This window comes from Aptenodytes patagonicus, chromosome 6 (genome assembly GCF_965638725.1).
Source record: "Aptenodytes patagonicus chromosome 6, bAptPat1.pri.cur, whole genome shotgun sequence".
In the NCBI taxonomy this organism is placed as follows: domain Eukaryota; kingdom Metazoa; phylum Chordata; class Aves; order Sphenisciformes; family Spheniscidae; genus Aptenodytes; species Aptenodytes patagonicus.
In genome coordinates this window covers 50,135,977-50,156,513 of record NC_134954.1, presented here as the reverse complement: position 1 = coordinate 50,156,513, position 20,537 = coordinate 50,135,977, and the positions used below count along the sequence as shown (strand labels likewise).

General features: G+C 36.2%; 1 protein-coding gene across 2 annotated transcripts in view; it reads left to right on the top strand.

Annotated features, from left to right (window-relative positions):
• Positions 1-18,603, top strand: part of AGPS (alkylglycerone phosphate synthase) — a 61,257-nt gene extending 42,654 nt beyond the window's left edge. Inside the window, exons 15-20 of one of the 2 annotated variants that reach the window (XM_076342541.1) lie at positions 1,377-1,446; positions 2,448-2,509; positions 4,388-4,477; positions 4,907-5,006; positions 6,776-6,833; positions 15,149-18,603. In XM_076342541.1, the coding sequence (XP_076198656.1) occupies positions 1,377-1,446; positions 2,448-2,509; positions 4,388-4,477; positions 4,907-5,006; positions 6,776-6,833; positions 15,149-15,270 (502 nt within the window). In that variant the 3' untranslated portion in view covers positions 15,271-18,603. Of the gene's footprint in view, positions 1-1,376; positions 1,447-2,447; positions 2,510-4,387; positions 4,478-4,906; positions 5,007-6,775; positions 6,834-12,080; positions 12,615-15,148 lie in introns of those variants that run through there. The other variant, XM_076342542.1, reaches the window with a different exon arrangement.
• The last annotated feature ends 1,934 nt before the right edge of the window (positions 18,604-20,537 follow it).

The window sequence follows — 20,537 nt, the reverse complement described above, 5'->3', positions numbered from 1 at the left end:
TACTAGAATATTTTAACTACAGAAGGGGAAAGCAAATTCATAAGGGTCATATTAAATCTTTGCAGAATTGATGTGAGCATATGAATACAAGAAGCTTGTTTAAAAGAGGAGTTTGTGTTTTAGTTCAAGGAACCCACAGACTGTTTTCTATTCTTACAAAGGAACAGAAAACATTCATTGGAGTGGCAGGCTGAGTAATGGTCAGGTAGTTTCTGTCCTTCTGCTTTGATTAAGTGCGATTGATGAAAACCATCATTAAAAGTGTGATTTGTCAAGAATATAATTTTTTCTTTTTAAGAAAGTCATTGCTAGTATTAGTCTCAACTATTCAAATACACATTATTTTTTATCCATTTCAAGGCTATCCTTTCTGAAATTTGTTTACATTGTGCTTTCATTCTACCACTTAAAATAGCTTAAAAGTAGGATTTCATGTGAGCAGCTTGCTAACATTCAGTAATAAGAATAACATTGCTCTTGATCTTAAAGAACATTTTAGTTATTTTAATGTTGTATGCAAGAAAAGGCTTCAACTGTGAATCCTTTTATATTTTGGTATTTCAAGATGGTGTATTGATAAGGGGAGTGAAACTTGTCTGTGTTAGGTTTGTTAGAAGATGGTGCGTCTGTGCTGCTCAGTTAAGGCTATTAGTTAAGTGTTTAATAGTTTAACCTCGTCTACAATGCTAAACCGTTTAATGGTCTAAAATGCTTTAATTCTATCCTTCAGGATATCTGATTTTTTTCCCCACACACCTCTCTCGGATTTATAGGAGCTTCTAGGAAGACTGATTACAGATACATAGCACTTTCTTGTTCTCAGAAACCAATAGTTAAAAACAAAGACTTTCATAATGCTCCTAACATGATAGGTTAGTGAAAGCAAGGCTTTGTTTTTTCTTTAGTGCTGTGTCTTTTTTATGTCCATTCACATCACTTACACTTTTGGGATCCTAAGTCAGTAGTCTTGCTCTCATGACCTGTGAGCATACAAGTGCACAAATCCAACACACTTAGAAATGTAGCTACACATATTCCTGTAAATGAACATCAAGGGTATACTATGTCTAGTTCTGTTCCCCTGCTCTTTTGTGATGTTTGAAGACTGTTATTTTAAGATCACATCAAATGTTTTGTTATTGTTCATCTCTTCAGATTATGGAATGAAAAGAGAAATACAAAGGCTTAAAGGTCTGGTCTGAAGTAACTTCTCCTTTCTAGTGAAGAAAAGACCCTACTACTTGCAACTATTGCAACACAGCTTAGAGACAGCTAAACTTGCACATATGTTTGATAATCAAAGTATTTTTTTTTTAAATTCTTTTTGGAAACTGACTGCTTTGCTGGAAAGTTAATTAAGTTCTTGTTAACTGCAGTGGCTTGGCAGCAGGAGAAGATAATGGACAGAGAGGATATATGCTGACATTTGTCATCGCTTACCTTCGGGTAGGTCACATTTTGTCTGCCTGCTGAAGCTTCTGTTAGTTAATAAAACAAAACATAGAGATGTCTCTTTGAAGATGCTTTCTCTGAAATCTAAATGCGGGTTGCCTTGGATGTTATCTCAGACTTCTCCCAGAGGTTGTATCTCTTCCATTTCTGACTAGTGTTTACTCATGGAACTTCATCTGCAAAACACCATAAAAGCATTAATTTATGCACTTGTTAAGAAAATAGTTTCTAATAAAGGGTGGAGAAAATTAGATTGAAGAATCCACTAGCAGTTGCTAAATAAACCAGATCAGACTTACAAATCTACAGGTTGAATGTAATTGGAGGCTGTGAGAGTACTTAAAATACTTGTGCTCACTCAGCTCTTAGTCGTCTTTGGACATCTGCTTATGGCTGTGGTTCGAATCAGAATTCCAGGACAAATGGACCTTTAGTCTGAACTGCTGCAGCTGTTCTTATGAATTTTAGTCTTACTGTTCAGAGAGATTTTTTTTTTTTTCAGAATACTATGCACGTCCTGAGTGCTAGATTTTATTTGGTTTTTATAGTCGGGGACAAATCATTGAATTTCCCTTTATTTCAGCAGGCTATATGTAAAATGGGAAAAATGTTTGTCTTTATTCTACCTAGATAGGAATTACATTCCAAATAGGTATTTCTACTAGGTATTATATTGGTTAGCACAGTGGAGCTCTTGGCTTGATGCTATAGTGATGCAAATATTTGATTAGTGTAGGCATACTGACAGTCTGACAAGTTGTCTCACTATAGCCATGACATCAAAATGTTTGTCATCTGTGTCTTCAGAGAGCTACCCTATTTCCATAATTATAAACTAATGTCACTGGGACAGATGGGTGTTTTTGCTAATTAGACTTTCTGTTTTTCTCATACAAACTAACTGAAGTTGCTCAACTGTTAGCTGTGTAGCATACACTGGAATCCCAGATGTTGATGCTGAATGTTACTGATAATTTCCTTTCTCTATTTATTAGGACTTGGGCCTGGATTACTATGTAATAGGAGAATCATTTGAGACATCTGTTCCCTGGGATAGGTAAACTGTGATTATTCTTTAGAATTGCTTAAAACTTGTACTTTATTTCATTCAAATTATTCCTAGCTCATGCTTGCTCACGGGGAAACTTAATTTAATTTAGGCCTTATGTGTATTGGAGACTCCCTGATGTGCCTCAAGTCTTGCACCTGTGTGTTCTTGCTAAAGTTGCTAGTAAATTACGTATCAGGATTTTGTAAGTGCAGTGTAGGCAAGCATTCAGTAGTATTTCTACTTAGGTTAGCCTACTGTAACAAATTCAGGACTTGAAATTGCCTGGTTTAGGAAGCTGGAAAATGGTGATAATAACTGTATTGTGTAATGAGCAGCCACGTGTGTGGGATAGCAGTGTGTTACAAACAGAGAAGTTTGTAGTGAAGATCAAAAAAATTATTTAAATATATTTAAGTTTTTTCTTTCCCCAGTAATGCAGGGAAATGAAAGAACTGAAAAGATAACTTTTGCCCAAGATAAATCTTTTTCCTAAGCTTATTTTATCTGTTAGCTATGGTTGAGAAACACTTGACCACAACAAATTTTAATACATTAAATCATTTGGATGCTTCTGTCCATTTGGTAAGCCAGAAACCTCTTACGCAGGATCTAAAGTGATTTGAAATAAACTTTACAGTATTTAATGCAAAGTGGAAAGTGTGCAAAGTGTGATGACTTAAGCTGGCAAGTCTGTATTCTTGCTATTGAATTTAGTGGCAGTGGTAAGTTCCAGCCTCTGCTTTGAAGATTGGCATAGTATCTTAAACGTGTGGCAGAAATTTGAGGACAATTTTAAAGCAAAATTGCTCTTTATTTTACTTTAGCTTTATAGATCTTGAAGTATGCTAACTGCTTAGTCACAAAATTTGTTTTGCCTCTCCCTCATTTCAGGAGAGAATGACTTTTTATTTAAGAATTTAAGAAAATATTTGAAATTGTCCTCACCAAAGCAAATGCTTTCTAAAACTCTTTCTACTTGACTCACAAGAACCATGTAATTTTCCATAAATCAGTCAGTTACCTTGTTCCTGACTAGTTGAAGATAGTTGAATAAAATATTTAGCTTTACTTGCTTATGCACTAAATGGATAAATTTCTCTTGTGTATTACTTCTGTCAATCTGCAAAGTAGTTTTGAATCTGTGTAAAATGTCTTAAAAATCTGAATTGTATAGTATAGCACTTCAGACCTTCGTGGGAGAGCATACAACTAAAGAAATGGTCATTTGAAAAACAGTGACTTCTTTCAATTGTTTTAGCACTTTGGATGCACCTGGGTCTGCCCTGGCAGAAAAAAATAATAATAAAAGCAAAACAAGTATGGCTTATGACAAGGTTTAATAGCTCATTGCCATATTAGAACTATTAACATTTCAAGCTGGCAAACTAGTGCACAGCTGGAGTATCTCCAGTTTTGGCCTTGCAACATACCAAAGGTACGGTATTAACAGAGTATACAAAGCCTTAGAGTTCTCAAGCTTTCTACTGTGAGCTGTATTTGTCAACTACTTTGCCAAAAAATTGGGGCTGTTTTGCTGAGAAAGTAAGTAAAGACATACAGAAGTAGGTAATCTCCATTTTCTGTTGATCACTTTTGACTCCTAGCCCTTATGGGAAAGAGCTTTCATTACGTACTCTGCTTCAGAGTAAACGTGCTATTCAGGAGAAGTACAGAAAAAGCGATTCTAGTGAAGTCACGATGATGAGGACTATTTTACTCTTAGAATAAAATCTAAGCTATCTAAAAATGGTTCTAGAAGGCAATCTTCTGTTTTATTAGATTATACTTTTTAAAAAAGATTACTGAAGCTGAAGTTGTGTTTTTTAGGAAGTTGTATAAAATCATATACTAAGGTTTTATATTTCAATGTGTTTTCTGTTACAGGGTTTTGGACCTTTGTAGGAATGTAAAGGAAAGGATAGTAAGAGAATGCAAAGAAAAGGGTGTTCAGTTTGCTCCTCTTTCCACCTGCAGGTAAGCCATGCAACAACTTAAATAATCATTTTTCTTGAGTCTTTGATTAGTAAGAGAACTAAGGAAGAGGTCATTAAACTTGCTAGCTAGTAAGTAAAGTGCATCTATTAATGTTATTACAAACACTAGTAATCTTGACCTTCCTCTTTAACCTGCAAGTGGATTACATGTAGGAGTGAGTAATTTAAGGGATTAGTAGCACTTCATTAGTCTTGACACTTACTCTTGCTTATATGCATGAAAGTCAAGTGTAATGACTGAAGAGCTTCAACTCTCAGTCATTGCATTAAGTCACTCATGAAGTATGAGCAAAAAGGATAAAAAAAAATGCTACCCTTTTAAATAAGTAACCTCATGAATTGTATAATGTCACATAGTGGCTGGCTTAATACCATAAAGCTTTGTTTGTAATGCAGTTCTCTTCAACAGGGTGACACAGACCTATGATGCAGGTGCATGTGTCTACTTCTACTTTGCCTTTAACTACAGAGGAATTAGTGATCCTATTCATGTCTATGAACAAATTGAGGTAATGTATATAAGAACAATAGTTAAGGGGGAGAAGGTGATGTGCCTTAATAACATGTGAACCCGTTGGCCAAGCTAACTGAATCTTGCAGGGAAGATCTCAAAGGTCTGTTTGTAAAGCTTTGATTGTTAGCAGCTGGGGAAAGATGTGCACACTAACAGTGCACCAAGTAGAGGAAAGACTGCAAGGTGACTATTTTTAGACATCGGTAAATGAACAGTTGTGACTAAAGTATAGGAAAGCTTGAACTGGATTTTGTTCCAGGATGGCAGAAACTATCAACCACAAAACCCAAACCCGTGGGAAACAAGACTTCCTTAGTTTTACCATGTATTTTAAAGACTAATTGAGTATTAAGTGAAAGAAGTAGCTTTGTAAATAATAGAACTATCAAGACCATACTGCATGTAGCAAATAATGAATGTGAGGGGGTCTCTCATGCTATTTCAGAGAATTAACTGCTGTGGTTATTTCTGTTTAGGTCTAGATAAGTGCTGGTCTAAGTCTGCTGTGTTAGACCAGTTGTAAGCTGCTTCGACATGTACCAAAAAGCTCCGGAATACCTCTCTGCTTTAACACTTTCAGCTGGTGAAACACTGTACTTACCTAGTTAGGGGAAACTAATATCCTTGTTACCTTGAAGATGTAATACTTAGACGTAGAAGGACTATGGCCAAACTGCTTTTCATCCTACCTCTTAGTTCATATGCTAAAGCTTCAGCACCAGAAAATTGCTAATAGGACTGTGGAGAAATAGTCTATATTTTAACTAGGATATCGTTCTTCTTATGCTTATTCTTCAGAAATTTCTCTTGAATGTGGCAAGTAGATGTAAAGTTTTATCTACAAGTTCTGAGGCTTCTGTGCTGTTGAATCTAGGGCACTGGAGAATGTAATACTTGAGTGCTTATTTAATGAAACTTTATTAATACTTAGATATTACTGTTATTGGAGTTAGATAGCAGTGTGATCATGTGGATACATGTGTTCCATTGTAGGTGACTAAATTTAACCTAACAAAGTGAGTTTGCCAACTGAGTATATGCATTCTGTGGCAGACTGAAAAAATCTCTTAACTGCGTAGGTATGGTTATATACATTATTACTAAAATGTACACTTTTTTGAAAAAACATTTAGTGCTTGTGCTTAGGAAAGCTTTCTTTGTTACAACCTTCTAAGCTGTCTAACTATTCATAATCAGAGGTGGATGGGAAAGAAGATTCTAGAGCTTGAAAGTGTTAAAATATTTCTTGATATAAAAATCTAAATTTTGTTTTCTGCCACAAACTTCACCCAGGAAAGAGTTGTCAGTTGTAAAGTACCTCACTTCCTCAGCTAGAATCTTGGAGATCAGGGTCTAAACTCTGGTCTGAATAAGGATCTTGAATCACACTGGGGAGCCTGTTTTCAAACTACTTTATTGCGATTTCTTTTTCAATAGGCACTTAATCGTCTTCCAGATGAGCATCCCAGCCACTAGACTATTTTAGTTTCTACAAGGGGGAAGTGATCCAGAATATTCCATTCTGGAATAATAGATTTGTTGTAACAGATGCCATTTTAAATGTCTTGGCTTTGATAATGTTTATTTGGAAAATCCCCACTTACATGTATCTGCAGACTTGAACAAAAATGTTTACCTGTATTATGTACCCTAACTACTTCTGAAACTCTTCATACACCTGTGTAAATGAGTACGATGGGAAGCATTTCACTAAAACACCTTGTGCATTTGCTGTTGAATGAATACCTTATCTTTGCAATTTAGAGGGCTGCTAGAGAAGAAATACTTGCCAATGGAGGAAGTCTGTCACATCACCATGGAGGTAATGTTCTCAGTCTAATATTAGTCTCTTTGATACTGCTAAATATTCATGAGTACATAACATAGTTTGTAAGAGAACTTTGAAAAGTATTTCACAGGCATTAACTGAAATTACTGGGGGGGTGGGGGTGGGGAATCTCCTATCATTCTTTCTAGAAACTTCTCACCTGTTTGCCAGACTTTCAGGGGCAGTGTCCCTAGTCCTGGTTTGCTTGATGTCAAGTCACACAAGGTGGTGTATTTATGAGCACCAGCTTCAAACTTTGGATAGGAAGTCTACAGGCTGTCTGAGAACCTGAACATGTAATTGATCAGTTTGTCTTAAGCACCTTCTACTGAACCTTGTGCAGAGATACATTCAATTACAAAGACTCAAATGAGTTTTTCACAGTTTTAGGACAGTTTAGTGTCCCTTGTGGCTAGGTGAATGCTGTTAGCCCTAATTCCAGAGCACTTAGTGAAAGTATCTGCATAAAAGAGCTAGTGACTTTGCAACATAGCCCAGTTTAATCTGCTGTTTATTGCATAATTAATGTTCTGTAAGTATTGATATTACCGGCTTGCTGTCTGCTAACTTCTGATTATTCAGTTTCCTCTCTTGGAGTTTGGGAATTACTTGTCCTGAGTTACTAGACTCTTTGCAAGCTATTTTGCTCTTTAATATCAAGAACCAATGTCATGTGTAAGTGATACTTCATATACCTGATGCTTTACATATGCTTTTCCCACATATTCAGATAGCCTAATCTGATTGCATGTGTCCTATGTAATGCTGTAAACTTGGATGTCAGGAAGACTTGTGAAATTGGTTTGATTTTGTGTAGCTATCTTCTTTAAACTGGTTAATGCATTTCTTCTCTCTGCTCTCTTGGGAAATTGTCTGGCCACAGAAATAAGAGCAAAGAGGAAGAATTCTAATGGTTTAAAACTAGGTAAAAATTTTGTAATTCTAAGCTCTGTGTGGGGAAGACTGAAGGGCAGAAACTGTGCTTTAAAACATGTTGGTGACTTCCTGGACTTGAAACTTTTAGCTAGGGCTGTTTTCAGGCATCTAGCTTTGTGATAAAAACTGAAATGGACTCTGCTTTAGCAATATCAGGGTATTGAAAGATGTGTAGGTGATGATAACATGAGTGAAAAGTTTCAGTATTTTTTGTTTAATGTGCTCTTCTTGTCCTCTGATTAAATCTTGAATATGGTGGTATAGTAGACCGGTCAATTCTCGCACATGCAATGTGGAATTACCCCCTTGATGTACTATTGTGCTCTCCCCTGCTGTGGCAGCTGTATTTTGCTGTGACTAGCATTTTGTCCATTAACTTGCATGCAGCTGGAGCTTGTCACATGTTTGTATGTATTTGCCCTCACCATATGAAACCTTGCTTACAGCATATGTTGAACAAGAAAAAAAAAAATTGTTATGTAGCATTTTCAAACCCCTTGCACACTTGAACTTTCTGACTCCACAGATATGGAAAACTTGGTCTCTGTTAGACTTCTTATGCTCTTGTTGTATGCATGACTGCCTCTTATACTGATAAATATTTTCTGCTTTGAGGTTTTTTTGTCTGGCAGTTCATTGTGTATGATATTAAAGATCCATTTTTTCCAGTGTTTAGTAGATGTACTGCTGAGAATTAGCCTAATAGTATCAGTTCTATTTACTGACCTTCAGGCCTTGTCACTCTTAGCATTGCTAAGACTGGTCTATTGTGTGGGGTAAAAAAAATACTGGTGCAATTTCTTTTAGTATTTGTCATGTAATTGTGATTAATAACAGTTGTTTTCACTATCTGGAAACAGACAGGCTGGTTTGTCTGCCTACAATCACACTGTGATAAATGGAGCTATTTTAACTCTGGTTTTGTGTATCAAAGAAAACAGATGTAGTCTGGGACTTGAGGCTATAGGAAATACAAAGCCTGCTTAAGTCAATCTTCATACGCTCCTTGAGTGAAGAAGTGGTCATATATGACAGTTTGAGATGTGTAAAGCTCTAAATTACTTTACATCTGGGGAAGTCCTAACTGTAGGTAGACACATAGCTACAATCTACAGTGAGAACTGAAATCATGATACTTCTAATTTTACGAAGAGTAACTTCAGAAAGACTTTACTTTGGATTTTATTTTAATCTCAGTATCTCTTCGCTCCTCCCCTCCCTCCAGGCTAATGAAAAATATTGTAACTTTTAGGCAAGACTCACTAAAGGTAGCAATACTGTGAGAAGATCCCCCGATGACTTTTGAGACTTAAAACTTGTAAGAAGCATAACTTTTATTTGTTAATGGATTACATTAAAGATCACACCTTGCAATATGTAAGAACAACAACATTCCAACAAAGAAATTGCAGAAGTGTATCAATACTAGCCTTTACAGCAAGTATCTCATGGACACAAGAAGCTGTAGCACAGCCAGACATATACATCTGTGTAATGAATTTATCCTTTCAATGTAACAATTACTTGTATTTTGGGGTAGAATATTTGGATTTTTTGTTTTTTAAATCTGGATATCATTTCCATGATACTGCAACTTAAATGACTTTGTCCTTTCAATCAAATTGTCCTTTTTTGAAGTCTTTCTCACTCTTGACTTTTAAATACTAAATCTAATTGGTTTTCCTACTTTAATGTTAGTGTTTAACACTTGATGATGTTTCTGGATTATGTAATGAACAGAATTTACATTTAGGAAGAATCTGAGGCATATGTGTTGCTATAAAAATACACCCAAAATACATAGCTGATCAGATAGGCTTTTCTTATGCAGGGGGAATTCAGCCATTCTCCAGTGCATCAGAAAGTGATCCTTATAGAAGAGGTTATCAGACTTTTTTTTTATGATCCTGACAGTCTTGTCTAAATGTGGTAGGTCTGTTTCTCACTAAATTTCTGAACAAACTGCTGAAAAGCTTCTTAGTGGTTTTAAAGTAGTTTTTAATGTGTGACTTTGAAGTGGTTTCTTACGCCTTCTTTGTCCCTTTTAACTAATGCTATGACATAATTTGTGACTTAGTAGAAGTTTTTGAAAGGTATTTAGGAATTAGATATCCTAGTTGTAGCATTCCTTGTCTTCATTTCCTACATGCAATTTTACAGTCTTGATTATAGTTTTTTACCTTGCCTTGACTATGTCCTACACTTAGAAAGGGATAGCGCACATCTTTGAACACAGCTTTGATCCTTCCGCTTTTCTGGCCAGTGAGTATCTTTAGATTTGATAGTCATGTAAATAAGGGTTGCTAGAGCCACAGTTAGCTTCTAGAAACTTAGCATTTAAAAAGCAGTGTTAGGAATGACAATTTCATGTAGATACAACTTAGGTTTAGGTAAATGATCCTTCTAATCACTTAGGGCAAGCCCTAAAACCACCCATATGATATGTCACACCTTGCATTCTTGAATTCCTGTTTCACAAAATATATGCTTTTTTTGTATACATAAAATAAGATGTGCTGAGGAAGTATCAGTAGGTATGACTGGTATATAAATACAACTATAACCCCTTTGGGGTACAGCATCAGAAGGGAGCTGGATGGATTTGGGCCTGATTCTTTCTGTATTACCAAGCTAAGCACCCATGTAAAACTAAGGAACAGTGTAAAAATTAATGATAGATTTTTTTTTTCCCCCTTGCAGGGAATGTTCTAACTAAAACTGGTTACTTAAGGAAACAATTATCAGCTTGTGGGTTTGAGGAAAATACCCCCATTTAGCCACTTAACATAATAGAACTAATTTTCTTCCACTTTCTAGACAGATTGACTAGAATAAAGGTTAACGTAGCCCAGGCTCCACAGGTTTAGGTATAGTATCAATTTCCTGGCAGTTTATGTAGGAAAACTTAAAAAAAAACAACAAAAAAAACCCCCAAACCCAAAAAAACAAAACAAAAACTAAAAAAAAAAACCCCAACCAAAAAAAAAACCCCAACAAACCCCTCAAAACCCTGCACCTTATTTGCATTCAGTTGCATGTTTGACATTGCAATTCATTGGCATCATTAAGAGGCTGTGGCTTAAGCTATACACTGCAGTAATTAACCCCCACAAACTACAAAATCTGGAATTATAAAATTTCCTTATGTGGGAAGTTGAACACATTCTTTTCTCCTCTACACAGGAAAAGTATCTTCTTACCTTTCAGTTAAGCACTGGAGACTGATCATACTTTCATCTTAAAACTAGAGCTTGCTCTACTGATTAGAATGAGTTTGAACTGTGACATTTGTCAGACACAGGGTAAGCTTATTATATTATTTCACATAACACAGTTATATTTTCCTCTTTGGTCTGTTGAAAGTCTTAATAAAATAGTCATCTTCAGTGCTTTTTCCACCAAATAAATGCAAAGGACTTCCTGATTCATCAACACAGACCTTGAAAGTACTTAAGTTGTTTAGATATCAAGGGAAAATGTGCAAGATGTTATGGTGATGGTAAGTGTTAATTATGTAGTAGACTTCAGGTACACTGGTCCAATATACTCCAGCACTACCGCAGTATTAGATTAATGCACTGACCTCTCTCAGTATTGCAGCGTTCTGTCTGGAAGAGTAATAACCTGTTAAGCAATTTGTAAGAGCAGAGATGCTTTCCATAGAGACAACCAGCTTCAGGAAGAGCATGCAACAGCTGGAAGAGCCCATCCTTCTTATGACCCGTTACTGCTTTTCCTTTTGCAGAGCTATTGTTCTGCAATAACTGCCTCTTTAAGTTGACGGGGTGGAGCAGAGGAAGTCTAGGGCCATGTGCAGTGCCACTAGAGCCTATTTCCACTAGGACCACACGCTGCTATAAATCTGTTCTGCATTGGTGTAGAGTTATTCCTGGGATCCATCAGCTACACTAAAACTTTCCTTACAAGGCTGTTCATGTGTGCCCAAGTACTTCATATGCCAAAAGTGAGAAAACCAATTGCTGCCTGCTGTTTGCTAGCTCCATCCTTAGCAACCAGACTTTTTTGCAGCCATCCAGATGCATTTTTAAATATTAGCAAGTGTAGCTTTTATGAGCCAGGAGAACTGTACTCCCATTTTATCTTCTTTGTGGCCAGCAGGTATGTGCTGTCCATCTAACGTGCTTCTCTCTGAAAAACCATGCACATGGGAAACTCTTGTCACTTTTGGCAGCGAATGTAATGTCAGTGCATGTTTGCTTGGTTGGTTTTTTCAAAGGGTGGGTTCTACAGGAGCAGCATAGAGTATGGTTGCACTTCACCAAAGTGTATTTTATTCCCTAACAGATTAAAAGGGCAACTTCTCTAATGAAACCAGCTAAGGTCTGGACCAGCATCTATCAGAACTGGGAAGAAGTTACTTATCCAGCTCACATGTTTTTCTTTCATACGTGGACTATAATGGTGATAAAACTTGAAAATACTGCAAAAATAAAATTGGTGTTGGACTGTCTTTGAGAGTTGCTATTGAACAAACTTCTTGACTTTCTGGTTTGAAGTACTTTGTGTGAAGTAGACACTCTGTCATGCTGGGGTGTTTGTACTCTTATGTAATAGGCTGGGCTTCAGATTGAAGACTTTTGGCTTCCTAGCAGTAAATGTTTTAAGGCATTAGACTGCTCAGCACACTCCAGGAACAGGGCACTTGCCACTTGTAAAACTTGAAAACTAATTCTGTCGCACTTCATCTTGGATAATTAAGATGCAAGATTAGGTGTCTTCAGAGGAAGAAGATGCAAGAAGGAAGGAAGGGCTGTGTTTGTTTCCAATTGGGGCAACAAGGGTTGTGTGTAATGGTGTGTGTAGCTGAGTTGACAAGCAGTGACTTGTTAAGCTACTACAAATTAATTGTACAATGTTATGCTGATTTGAGAACCTTATTAATAATGTTATGATGTAGCATATAGAATCAGGTAAATTTGATCTCAGTTTTTAATTGAGAAAAGTATACCGGGCTGAGAGCCCCTAAGTGGTAGATGCTTGGATAAAATCTGGTTCTGTGTGCTCTCATGTCAGTTCTATATAAATGGCATCATCTAGGTCTAAAACTAAACGGTCTACTTTCTCTAGACTAGAAACGGAAAGGTAGTTTTCTCTAGTCCATGATAAGTTCAGGCTTAACTGAGACCTTTTATTGTTGGGGAAGTTAAGGCTTCCTTGAGCCCAAAGCTGTTCTTTGGCTAGGCTTAGAGTGGAGTTAAGCACCTTTGCTACTTGGAATTATTTTTACATTCATGGTAATATCTTTTACTATTATGTCATTTTCTTCCTCCTTTTTCCCTTCTCATCCTTGAAGCTAATTGGATAGTCCTATGAAGGAGGAACAGAATACTTGCAGGGCAGCACTAGCCTGAGGTGAAGCAAATACAAACATTGCTTTTCTAAGTGGTGCTCTCATCTACGCAGAGCCTTTCCTTCACTTGGTCTATTTTCCATTTAATCAGATGGACCAGCTTACATTTCTAAGAGCAAGATTGCTTCAGTGCTTTTTAATATGAAAACCTGAGTAGCTGAAAAATCCATGTACGTCTTACTGACATGAAGAGTAGGAGCAGAAACTCAACCTACTGTTATTAAGGGGTTAAAGTTTTTTTCATTGAACATGTTGGTGAAGGACTGCTGGTAACTGTAGTACAGCTTTTTTCTTTCCAGTTCACTAATCAAATGTATGTTAGATTTATTATTGCAAAAGTATAAACCATAGAAAATTTGACAAGATAGATGTGTAAATTATCACTTTGACAGAACTAATGATGCACTCCAAGCACCTTCTGTTTTCCAGCACTTGGTGAGCGACTTCATTAAATATGCAATGACTGTTTGGTGCTGCTCAGACAGTAGTTCAGTTCCTTGTGGAATTGCATTATTACTGGAGGTGTAAAAGAGGCAGGCATACTAGCTGTTGGGCATCCTGCTGTGATTCTAATGTGCTCCATCTTGTTGGAGCAGTTGTTTGCAGTCTTTTCAGGACAATTACATCCATAACCACAGGACACATACACTGAAACTATATTACAGATAACAGTTGAGAATGGTAATGACTGTTCTTCAGCTGCTTGTGTGAGTGACTTGAGGTGATGGTCAAGCCACACCCATGATTCTTTTTTTGTAGTAGTACTATTAAAGTATCCCCAGATAAAATTCAACTGCATCAGCTTGCTCAGACAGTCAAGTTGTAGTGATGGTGTATTTACAGATGGGTTTTTTTTTTCTTGAGCTGGGCTGCAAAATACAACCATAGTTCCTACCACATGACAAATTCTTTTGTCCTTCAGTTATGATCTTTGCTCTTGGCATGCATGCCGCTAATAGTTGTTTTCTAGCAAACTGCAAATTTCATTCTTTCTCATGTTATTTGCCTTTTCAGTTGGCATTGTGACTAGCTCATATTCCTTAGGTATAAACAAATATACTCTGTTCTCCAGAGGTGTCCCTGTAATTTGTTATTCTGATGACAGTTTGATGGTTACCCTGAGAACAGGGCACAAAAGATGGCTTGAATTTAGCTTCAGATATTCTTAAAGCATCTGTCTCTCAAACCTTTACTATATCGCATCATACTGACAAATGGATTGTATTTCAGGCTGACAAGTTAAATGCTATAGTGTGTTTAATGAAAAAATGTCCTTTATTTTGAATGATCTGTTAAATCAGAGTTGATGACTTGGTTAATTAGTATGTGAACACTCGGCCATTTAGCAGGACTACTGTGATACTAGTGAAATGAGTTCTTAAATGGCTGGTGTTTCAGTTTTGCTTTATATTTGGTATATGTTGTGAATAACCATTTTTACATGGGAAACTAAGCTCTTGTATAATGGTATGAGCAATTACCAGCCCATGTAAAAGCTTTCGAATGAAATAAGGTATATTGTTGATTTAAAACTAGGCTTTAAGCCTCTCCTTAGGAAAAAATTGTTTTCTATTTAAACCAGTACTGTTTTAAGTTTGCTTGATTATTGAGTTATGTTTTTACTTTATAGCAATCAAGAGGTGTGGGGTTCTGCTTTTTAGTAACTCCTCTTCAGTTTCCTACTTAAAATGAGTTTGGTGGCTTTTTAAAACTTACTACCAATTCCCTATTTTAATAGAACGTGTGATTTCAGCCTAAGCTTCATCTAAATTTCATAGTTTCTAAAGAAAGTAGACAGTGTGGAACACAGTCTTCCTCTGGGAGTATGCTGAGCTTAATGAGCTTGATAGTCTGGTGGGCTCAATAAATCAAATAAAGCAAAACATTTCTCATTTTTGAATAAAAGCATTTATCACACCGTGTTTGTTCATTCAGGGTCACAAGATTGATTGGCTCCTAGAATCCTGCCATATATTGAAACACTTTGTTATTGTTTTTCCAGTAGGCAAATTGCGGAAGCGCTGGATGAAGGAGAGCATCTCTGACGTTGGCCTGGGAATGCTGAGATCTGTTAAAGAATATGTGGACCCCAATAACATCTTTGGAAACAAAAATCTTTTATAAAGCTCTGCACAACATGATGTACTAAAACTTCTTCAAAATTACTGTTGAAATTCCTCCACCTTCATTGTATTGATATCCCAGTAATCAAATATAACATAGACTAAACTTTAAAAACTAGTAACTTTTTTTTTTGCCACCCCCTTCTCCCTCCCCCCAGTAAAGTGTAAACATCACTGTTAACGTTTATGGATTTTTACTTACAATGCTCTTAAACTCTTAAACTACCCACTGGGCACAAAATGTATTACCAACCAGGAAATGCAAATTCGGTTTTCCAAGTTTGGTTAGGCAAAACAGCTGATAGTATTTTCAATGCTGGATACTGCCAGATGTTTCTTACTAAAGCATCCCCTGCAAGGAGAACAAAGACTGACAACAGTGTTTTCTACAGAAGCAGCTGTTCAACCCAGCCTCTTGCTAAAGGAAAGCTGCTAGGAGACAGATGAGAGAACACCAAGGAGTACTTCACTGTGCTGAAGGATTAAGTATGTAACAGACTTGCAACCAGCTAATACTTAAAGTACAAATGTAGGCTTTGATCAAAAGAGATTATGTAAGTCAAACTACTTCTAAACTCAGTAGTCTCCCACTGTAGCACTATTGGAAAATCTTACACAGCTGAGCTGTTCTGAGTTGTATTTGCATTGCTGGGATAATCTTAAGTTAATCTTAGGTCAGTCACTAAGTTTTGTACAAAGGACATTTCTCACTGTATGTTAAAAACAGGTTTGTAACAAAACTTTGCCTTCATCTGTACTTCAGTCCTGGTGTGTATGGTTTTTGCTCCTGTTTTGTTTGTTTTGCAGAGATGCAAAATATTTTTCAGTAAAAAAACCAATGTTTTGGCTATTCAAATGAAACTGCCCAGCACTGTCTTTTGAAACAGTCTCAACAGTTTAATAAAACACTTAAATGTGTCATCCTGAAAGTGAGATTTCCCATTTTGGTTTTGTACAGTTTCCTATGGCCTTTATGAATCATTTATTTACTTCACTAGTAGCCACAATTTTAATTGTCCATTTAACTTTAAGAAAATGAAATATTTTCTTGATCGGTATCATATGAGAGTAAGCATTTTTACATTGAAACTTGAATCTTAATCAGTAAAACAAACTAAAAGTATTTGTCAATACTCATGATCCATTTTTAAGGTGGGTTCTTTTCTTAAAGCAAATTATCCAACTTTTTGATAATTAATGCATATGATTGCATAGGATAGAAAAATACAGACTATCCTTTGAGGACACTGTCTCTCTAGCCAACTGCTTCACAGCTCTGTAGTGTCAGTTTGGACATCTTTTGTATTGGTAGTGCCTAATGAGGAGAAAAAGATAAAATTGCATTTTTGTTTTTAAACTATTTTAGAATACTGTCTAGTTAGCTCTCAGTTTTGGTAATATACCAAAAAGAGTGTAAAATGCTTGAAAAATACTGCATATCACACAACTTTGAACTTGTTTAAAGATCAGTTTCAATTCTATAATTAAAATGATCAAAAAACATGAACACTCAAAACCACTTTAAAATGCATGCTGTCAAGGTACTTAAGGAAAACTTTTTATGATCTGCAGGTCATAAAACAGAATGTTAATGTGATTTGCAATGCAGCTAGATTTATTTTGAATGGTCTTTGTTTCACAACATTTCAACATAAAAATCTACTCTTGTATTTTTGTTTTTGGCCCCCAGAGTTCACATTTCAGCAGCAACCAAAACAATAGGTGTAGTCTGTTTTAGGAAAGTTACTCTTTGCACTGTGGTTAAGTGTTCCTTAAGTACATAATGGTGTCTCAGCAAAGTGAATCTGTACATGTTTGTGCAGGGGACTTCCTCATCTCACATGCTGCATGATGGTGAACTACATGGCCATAGCTGGCATCTTGCTGATGGCTTGTATCACTCTGAAATAGAGACCTTTCCAGGAGTTGGTAAATATGAAGGGTGAATATGAAGGGTGTTTATGTGCCTCAATGAAAGTGTATGTCTAACTATGAAGAATCAGTTTTGAAGGAAAGTATGTGAAGCCTTTTTGCAGAATGACAGCACAAACAGAACTAAAACAAGTAGTCATAGCTCAGTAAGTCAAAATCTTAAGGGACCAGTATTAAAGTACTGCACAGCTCTACAACATCCTTCCCAATTCTTAATTTTCTGACTATGGTTTCCCCATCCCTTTTTTATATTGAAATTACACAGGCAAAGACTCCTTATACTCCCTACTTCTAACCTTTAAATAGCCACTGGCTTCTGAAGTGATTTTAAAATGCAGTAAAGATTTTTACTGCATATCAATTGTCCTATGGGAAGGTGAAATAACAGGCTATAAGGGTCCCAAAGCAATGTCACTGGATAGCTCTGAGGAAAAGATTAACTACAAATGTAATGGATACTTTTTTCTAATGGCCACCCTATTGCTGTCTTCCTAAATATTTTTCTACCTTACGAACTGGTCAGAGCTTAGTGAAACTGGAGTTGAAACACATGTATTACTGATTGTCTTTAAATTCACATTTAAACTCCTAATGAAAATAGAGAAAAGCATAATGCAAGTTCAAGAGACCTAGATACACACAGATCATTATCTATTCAAAAGAAATCTTCCCTTCTCTAATACTGAAGTCTTCCACCACTCTTCCTTCTGTAATCTCTACTTTCTTTCTAAAGACTTCACTTCCCATAGCTGCGGCCTGTTCAGCCATGGAGTTTGATCCATGCAGATCAGAAGTGTATCTTGGCATAACATGTTATGTTTTCATTTGCTTGACTATTTTGGCCATATGTAAGTTACAAGCAGTTTTAATTAAGCTTGTTATGACTTCTAATTACACAGCTTCTGTTCTCTTTGAGGGAGGAAAGGTGCAGAGTGAGTATGGCTTGACTGCGAAGTGCATTTACGTTAGAGAGACTTTTATAAAAGTTTTGAGGGGAAAGAAGAAAATCTGTTAGAAATTGATCCAGAGTCTAAATCTTACAGTCAAAGAAAAACATGTCTCCTCTTGACTTGACTTACAGTATATTGGTTGAGTTAGAGATGTCATCTTTGCCTTACAGCTGTGAACAGAGGCCAGGCCAAATAGTTCTTCTGTAGCAATGTTAATTAACTGAAACCAATTTCAAAGGCAGGGATACATTAGCACTGAAATCCGGAAAACACAAATTACTTCTCAATCTTGGAAATGTATGTTTATCAAGGTTGTAATTTAACTTTCTGCAAATAAAGCCAAACAGTGTTTGTCATTTTAGTGTGAGATTAACTGTAAAACTTCAGTTGTAACGTTAAGAGATTATAGAACCTTATATTATTAATAAAAAGAAAATGGGCCTAAACAATTACGTGTTTTTGTGCTGAAACTAAACAAAGATATTCTACTACCTTGTCATCTTTGGTTCATTTTAATTTGGCGGTGAACTCTTACCTAAGGAAAACTATTAGGAAGACTTTGGCACTTGCAGAGAGAAATGAGATTGAATTTGTAAATGTATGCTAATAGAAGCTCTGCTTTTGTGTCCCATGTAAAGCAAAATGGGAAAATGAGAGAATGTCAGCAAAGGAAGGGCAAAACAACACCTGAACACCAGTCTACTCAGTCCAGAAATTTCACCTCCTCAGTATTCCCTGTTTGGGCAGCAAGGGGACCATGTTCAACTGCTCTTGGAAAGTTCTCTCGATACAATACAGGAGCATACCTTGTTTTAGCTTCCCCATGTTTCAAAGACCTGTTGTATTAAGCTATTGCAACAGGTATATATCCTGCTGTTGCATGCATGTCTCATTTAAAATCTCCTTGTTACAGGTCCTGGAATCTGCTTGAAAGTTCTGTGTGCAAGAATGCACCGCATGCGAGCAGAAGAGGTATTTCTCAGTTACCTGCGTTATTGCTGTAAAGCCTTTATGCCTTTTAAGCTAAAATGGCTGAAATTGCATCTTGCTTGAAAGAGCTGTTGAATTGTCTTACGTCGATGCAGTTTCTTCAACAAGTATTCAAAAACTGCAGTCATAGCATGCAGGGAACAGGAGAAGTAATAACATGGTTTAATTTGTAGAACTATAACAATTTTTCAATATTATCCAAATTTTTTTGTGTGCTTGTTCACAGGAAGGAGAAAACTACCTGACAGTCAAGCATTTTATTTGTTTCCCTGCTATTAACAGCATAAAAATGCAGTATTTTTACTTAGATCTAGATAGTCTCAATTTGAAGGAGATCTTAGAAGATGATATACTTGTCTCGGGATGACAACCATATTCCATCAGTGTTCCCTTTGTTTAAACAAAGTTTTATAAAAAGTTGAACCTGAACTCACAGCTGTGTAAATACTATAGGTTCACTTTTTATGGTTTTGTAGTCCCAACACTGACTCTGAATTCCACATTACCTTTAACATAAAATTGATGTCTATCCCTAGGCTCTTTATGGAGACCAGAATTGGCAGGTGGTTGCTTTGTTCGTGTTCAGCTTTAAGGTCTGCCGTGGTACTCAAGAGCCGAGGTGGTCAAAGATATTTTTCAAAAATGTTTGCCATACTGTCTTTTAAAACTACTAGTGCTGCCATTTTGAAATTACAAATTCAGTTTTAAAAATATGTGGGATATAATACTTCATATCTTATTGTTACTTGCAATATTTACCAATACAAGTTGCAATAATAGGTGCCTCTACTGAAATGCTGTGAAATGTTTAATTTATGAATTTGTTTTTGCACTTTGGAAAAACAAAGCATTGGACTTTTTATGGGAAACTTTATGAATGTTTCATTTTGATTCAGAATACAGCTAAATTTATTTCAATTGACTGTTCAGAAACTCCACTACAGCGTTCCTATTTGAGAAGCATTCAGCCTATTTCTACCTTCATGGTAGCATGCAGTAGTCCCCAAGTACGGGGACGTAACTGCTTTTAAATGAATTTATTTATTGTAGTTCTATAAAGTATCATAGCAGCCTTCTAAAGGGTAAAATGGAAGTGTTGATCACAGCAATGAGGTTGTAGGTATACAAAAAGATGATGGACAAAACCCTATGATGTGACTGTAATCATGTAAAGTTTAAGCTGATGCTTCTAGGACTTCAGATCAAATGCAGAAATAAGTGAAAAATGTTTTTGTTTAAAAACCACATTTTAAAATTAAACTATATTTTTCTAATGATGAAGAATGTCAAATGGTTGTCACAACTTTGCAGTTCAATATCATGTGACTTGTCCTAGCGTGGCTGACCTCCCAAGATGCTTCTACAAAGCAAAATATAAAGTGGATGGTCTCAAGAC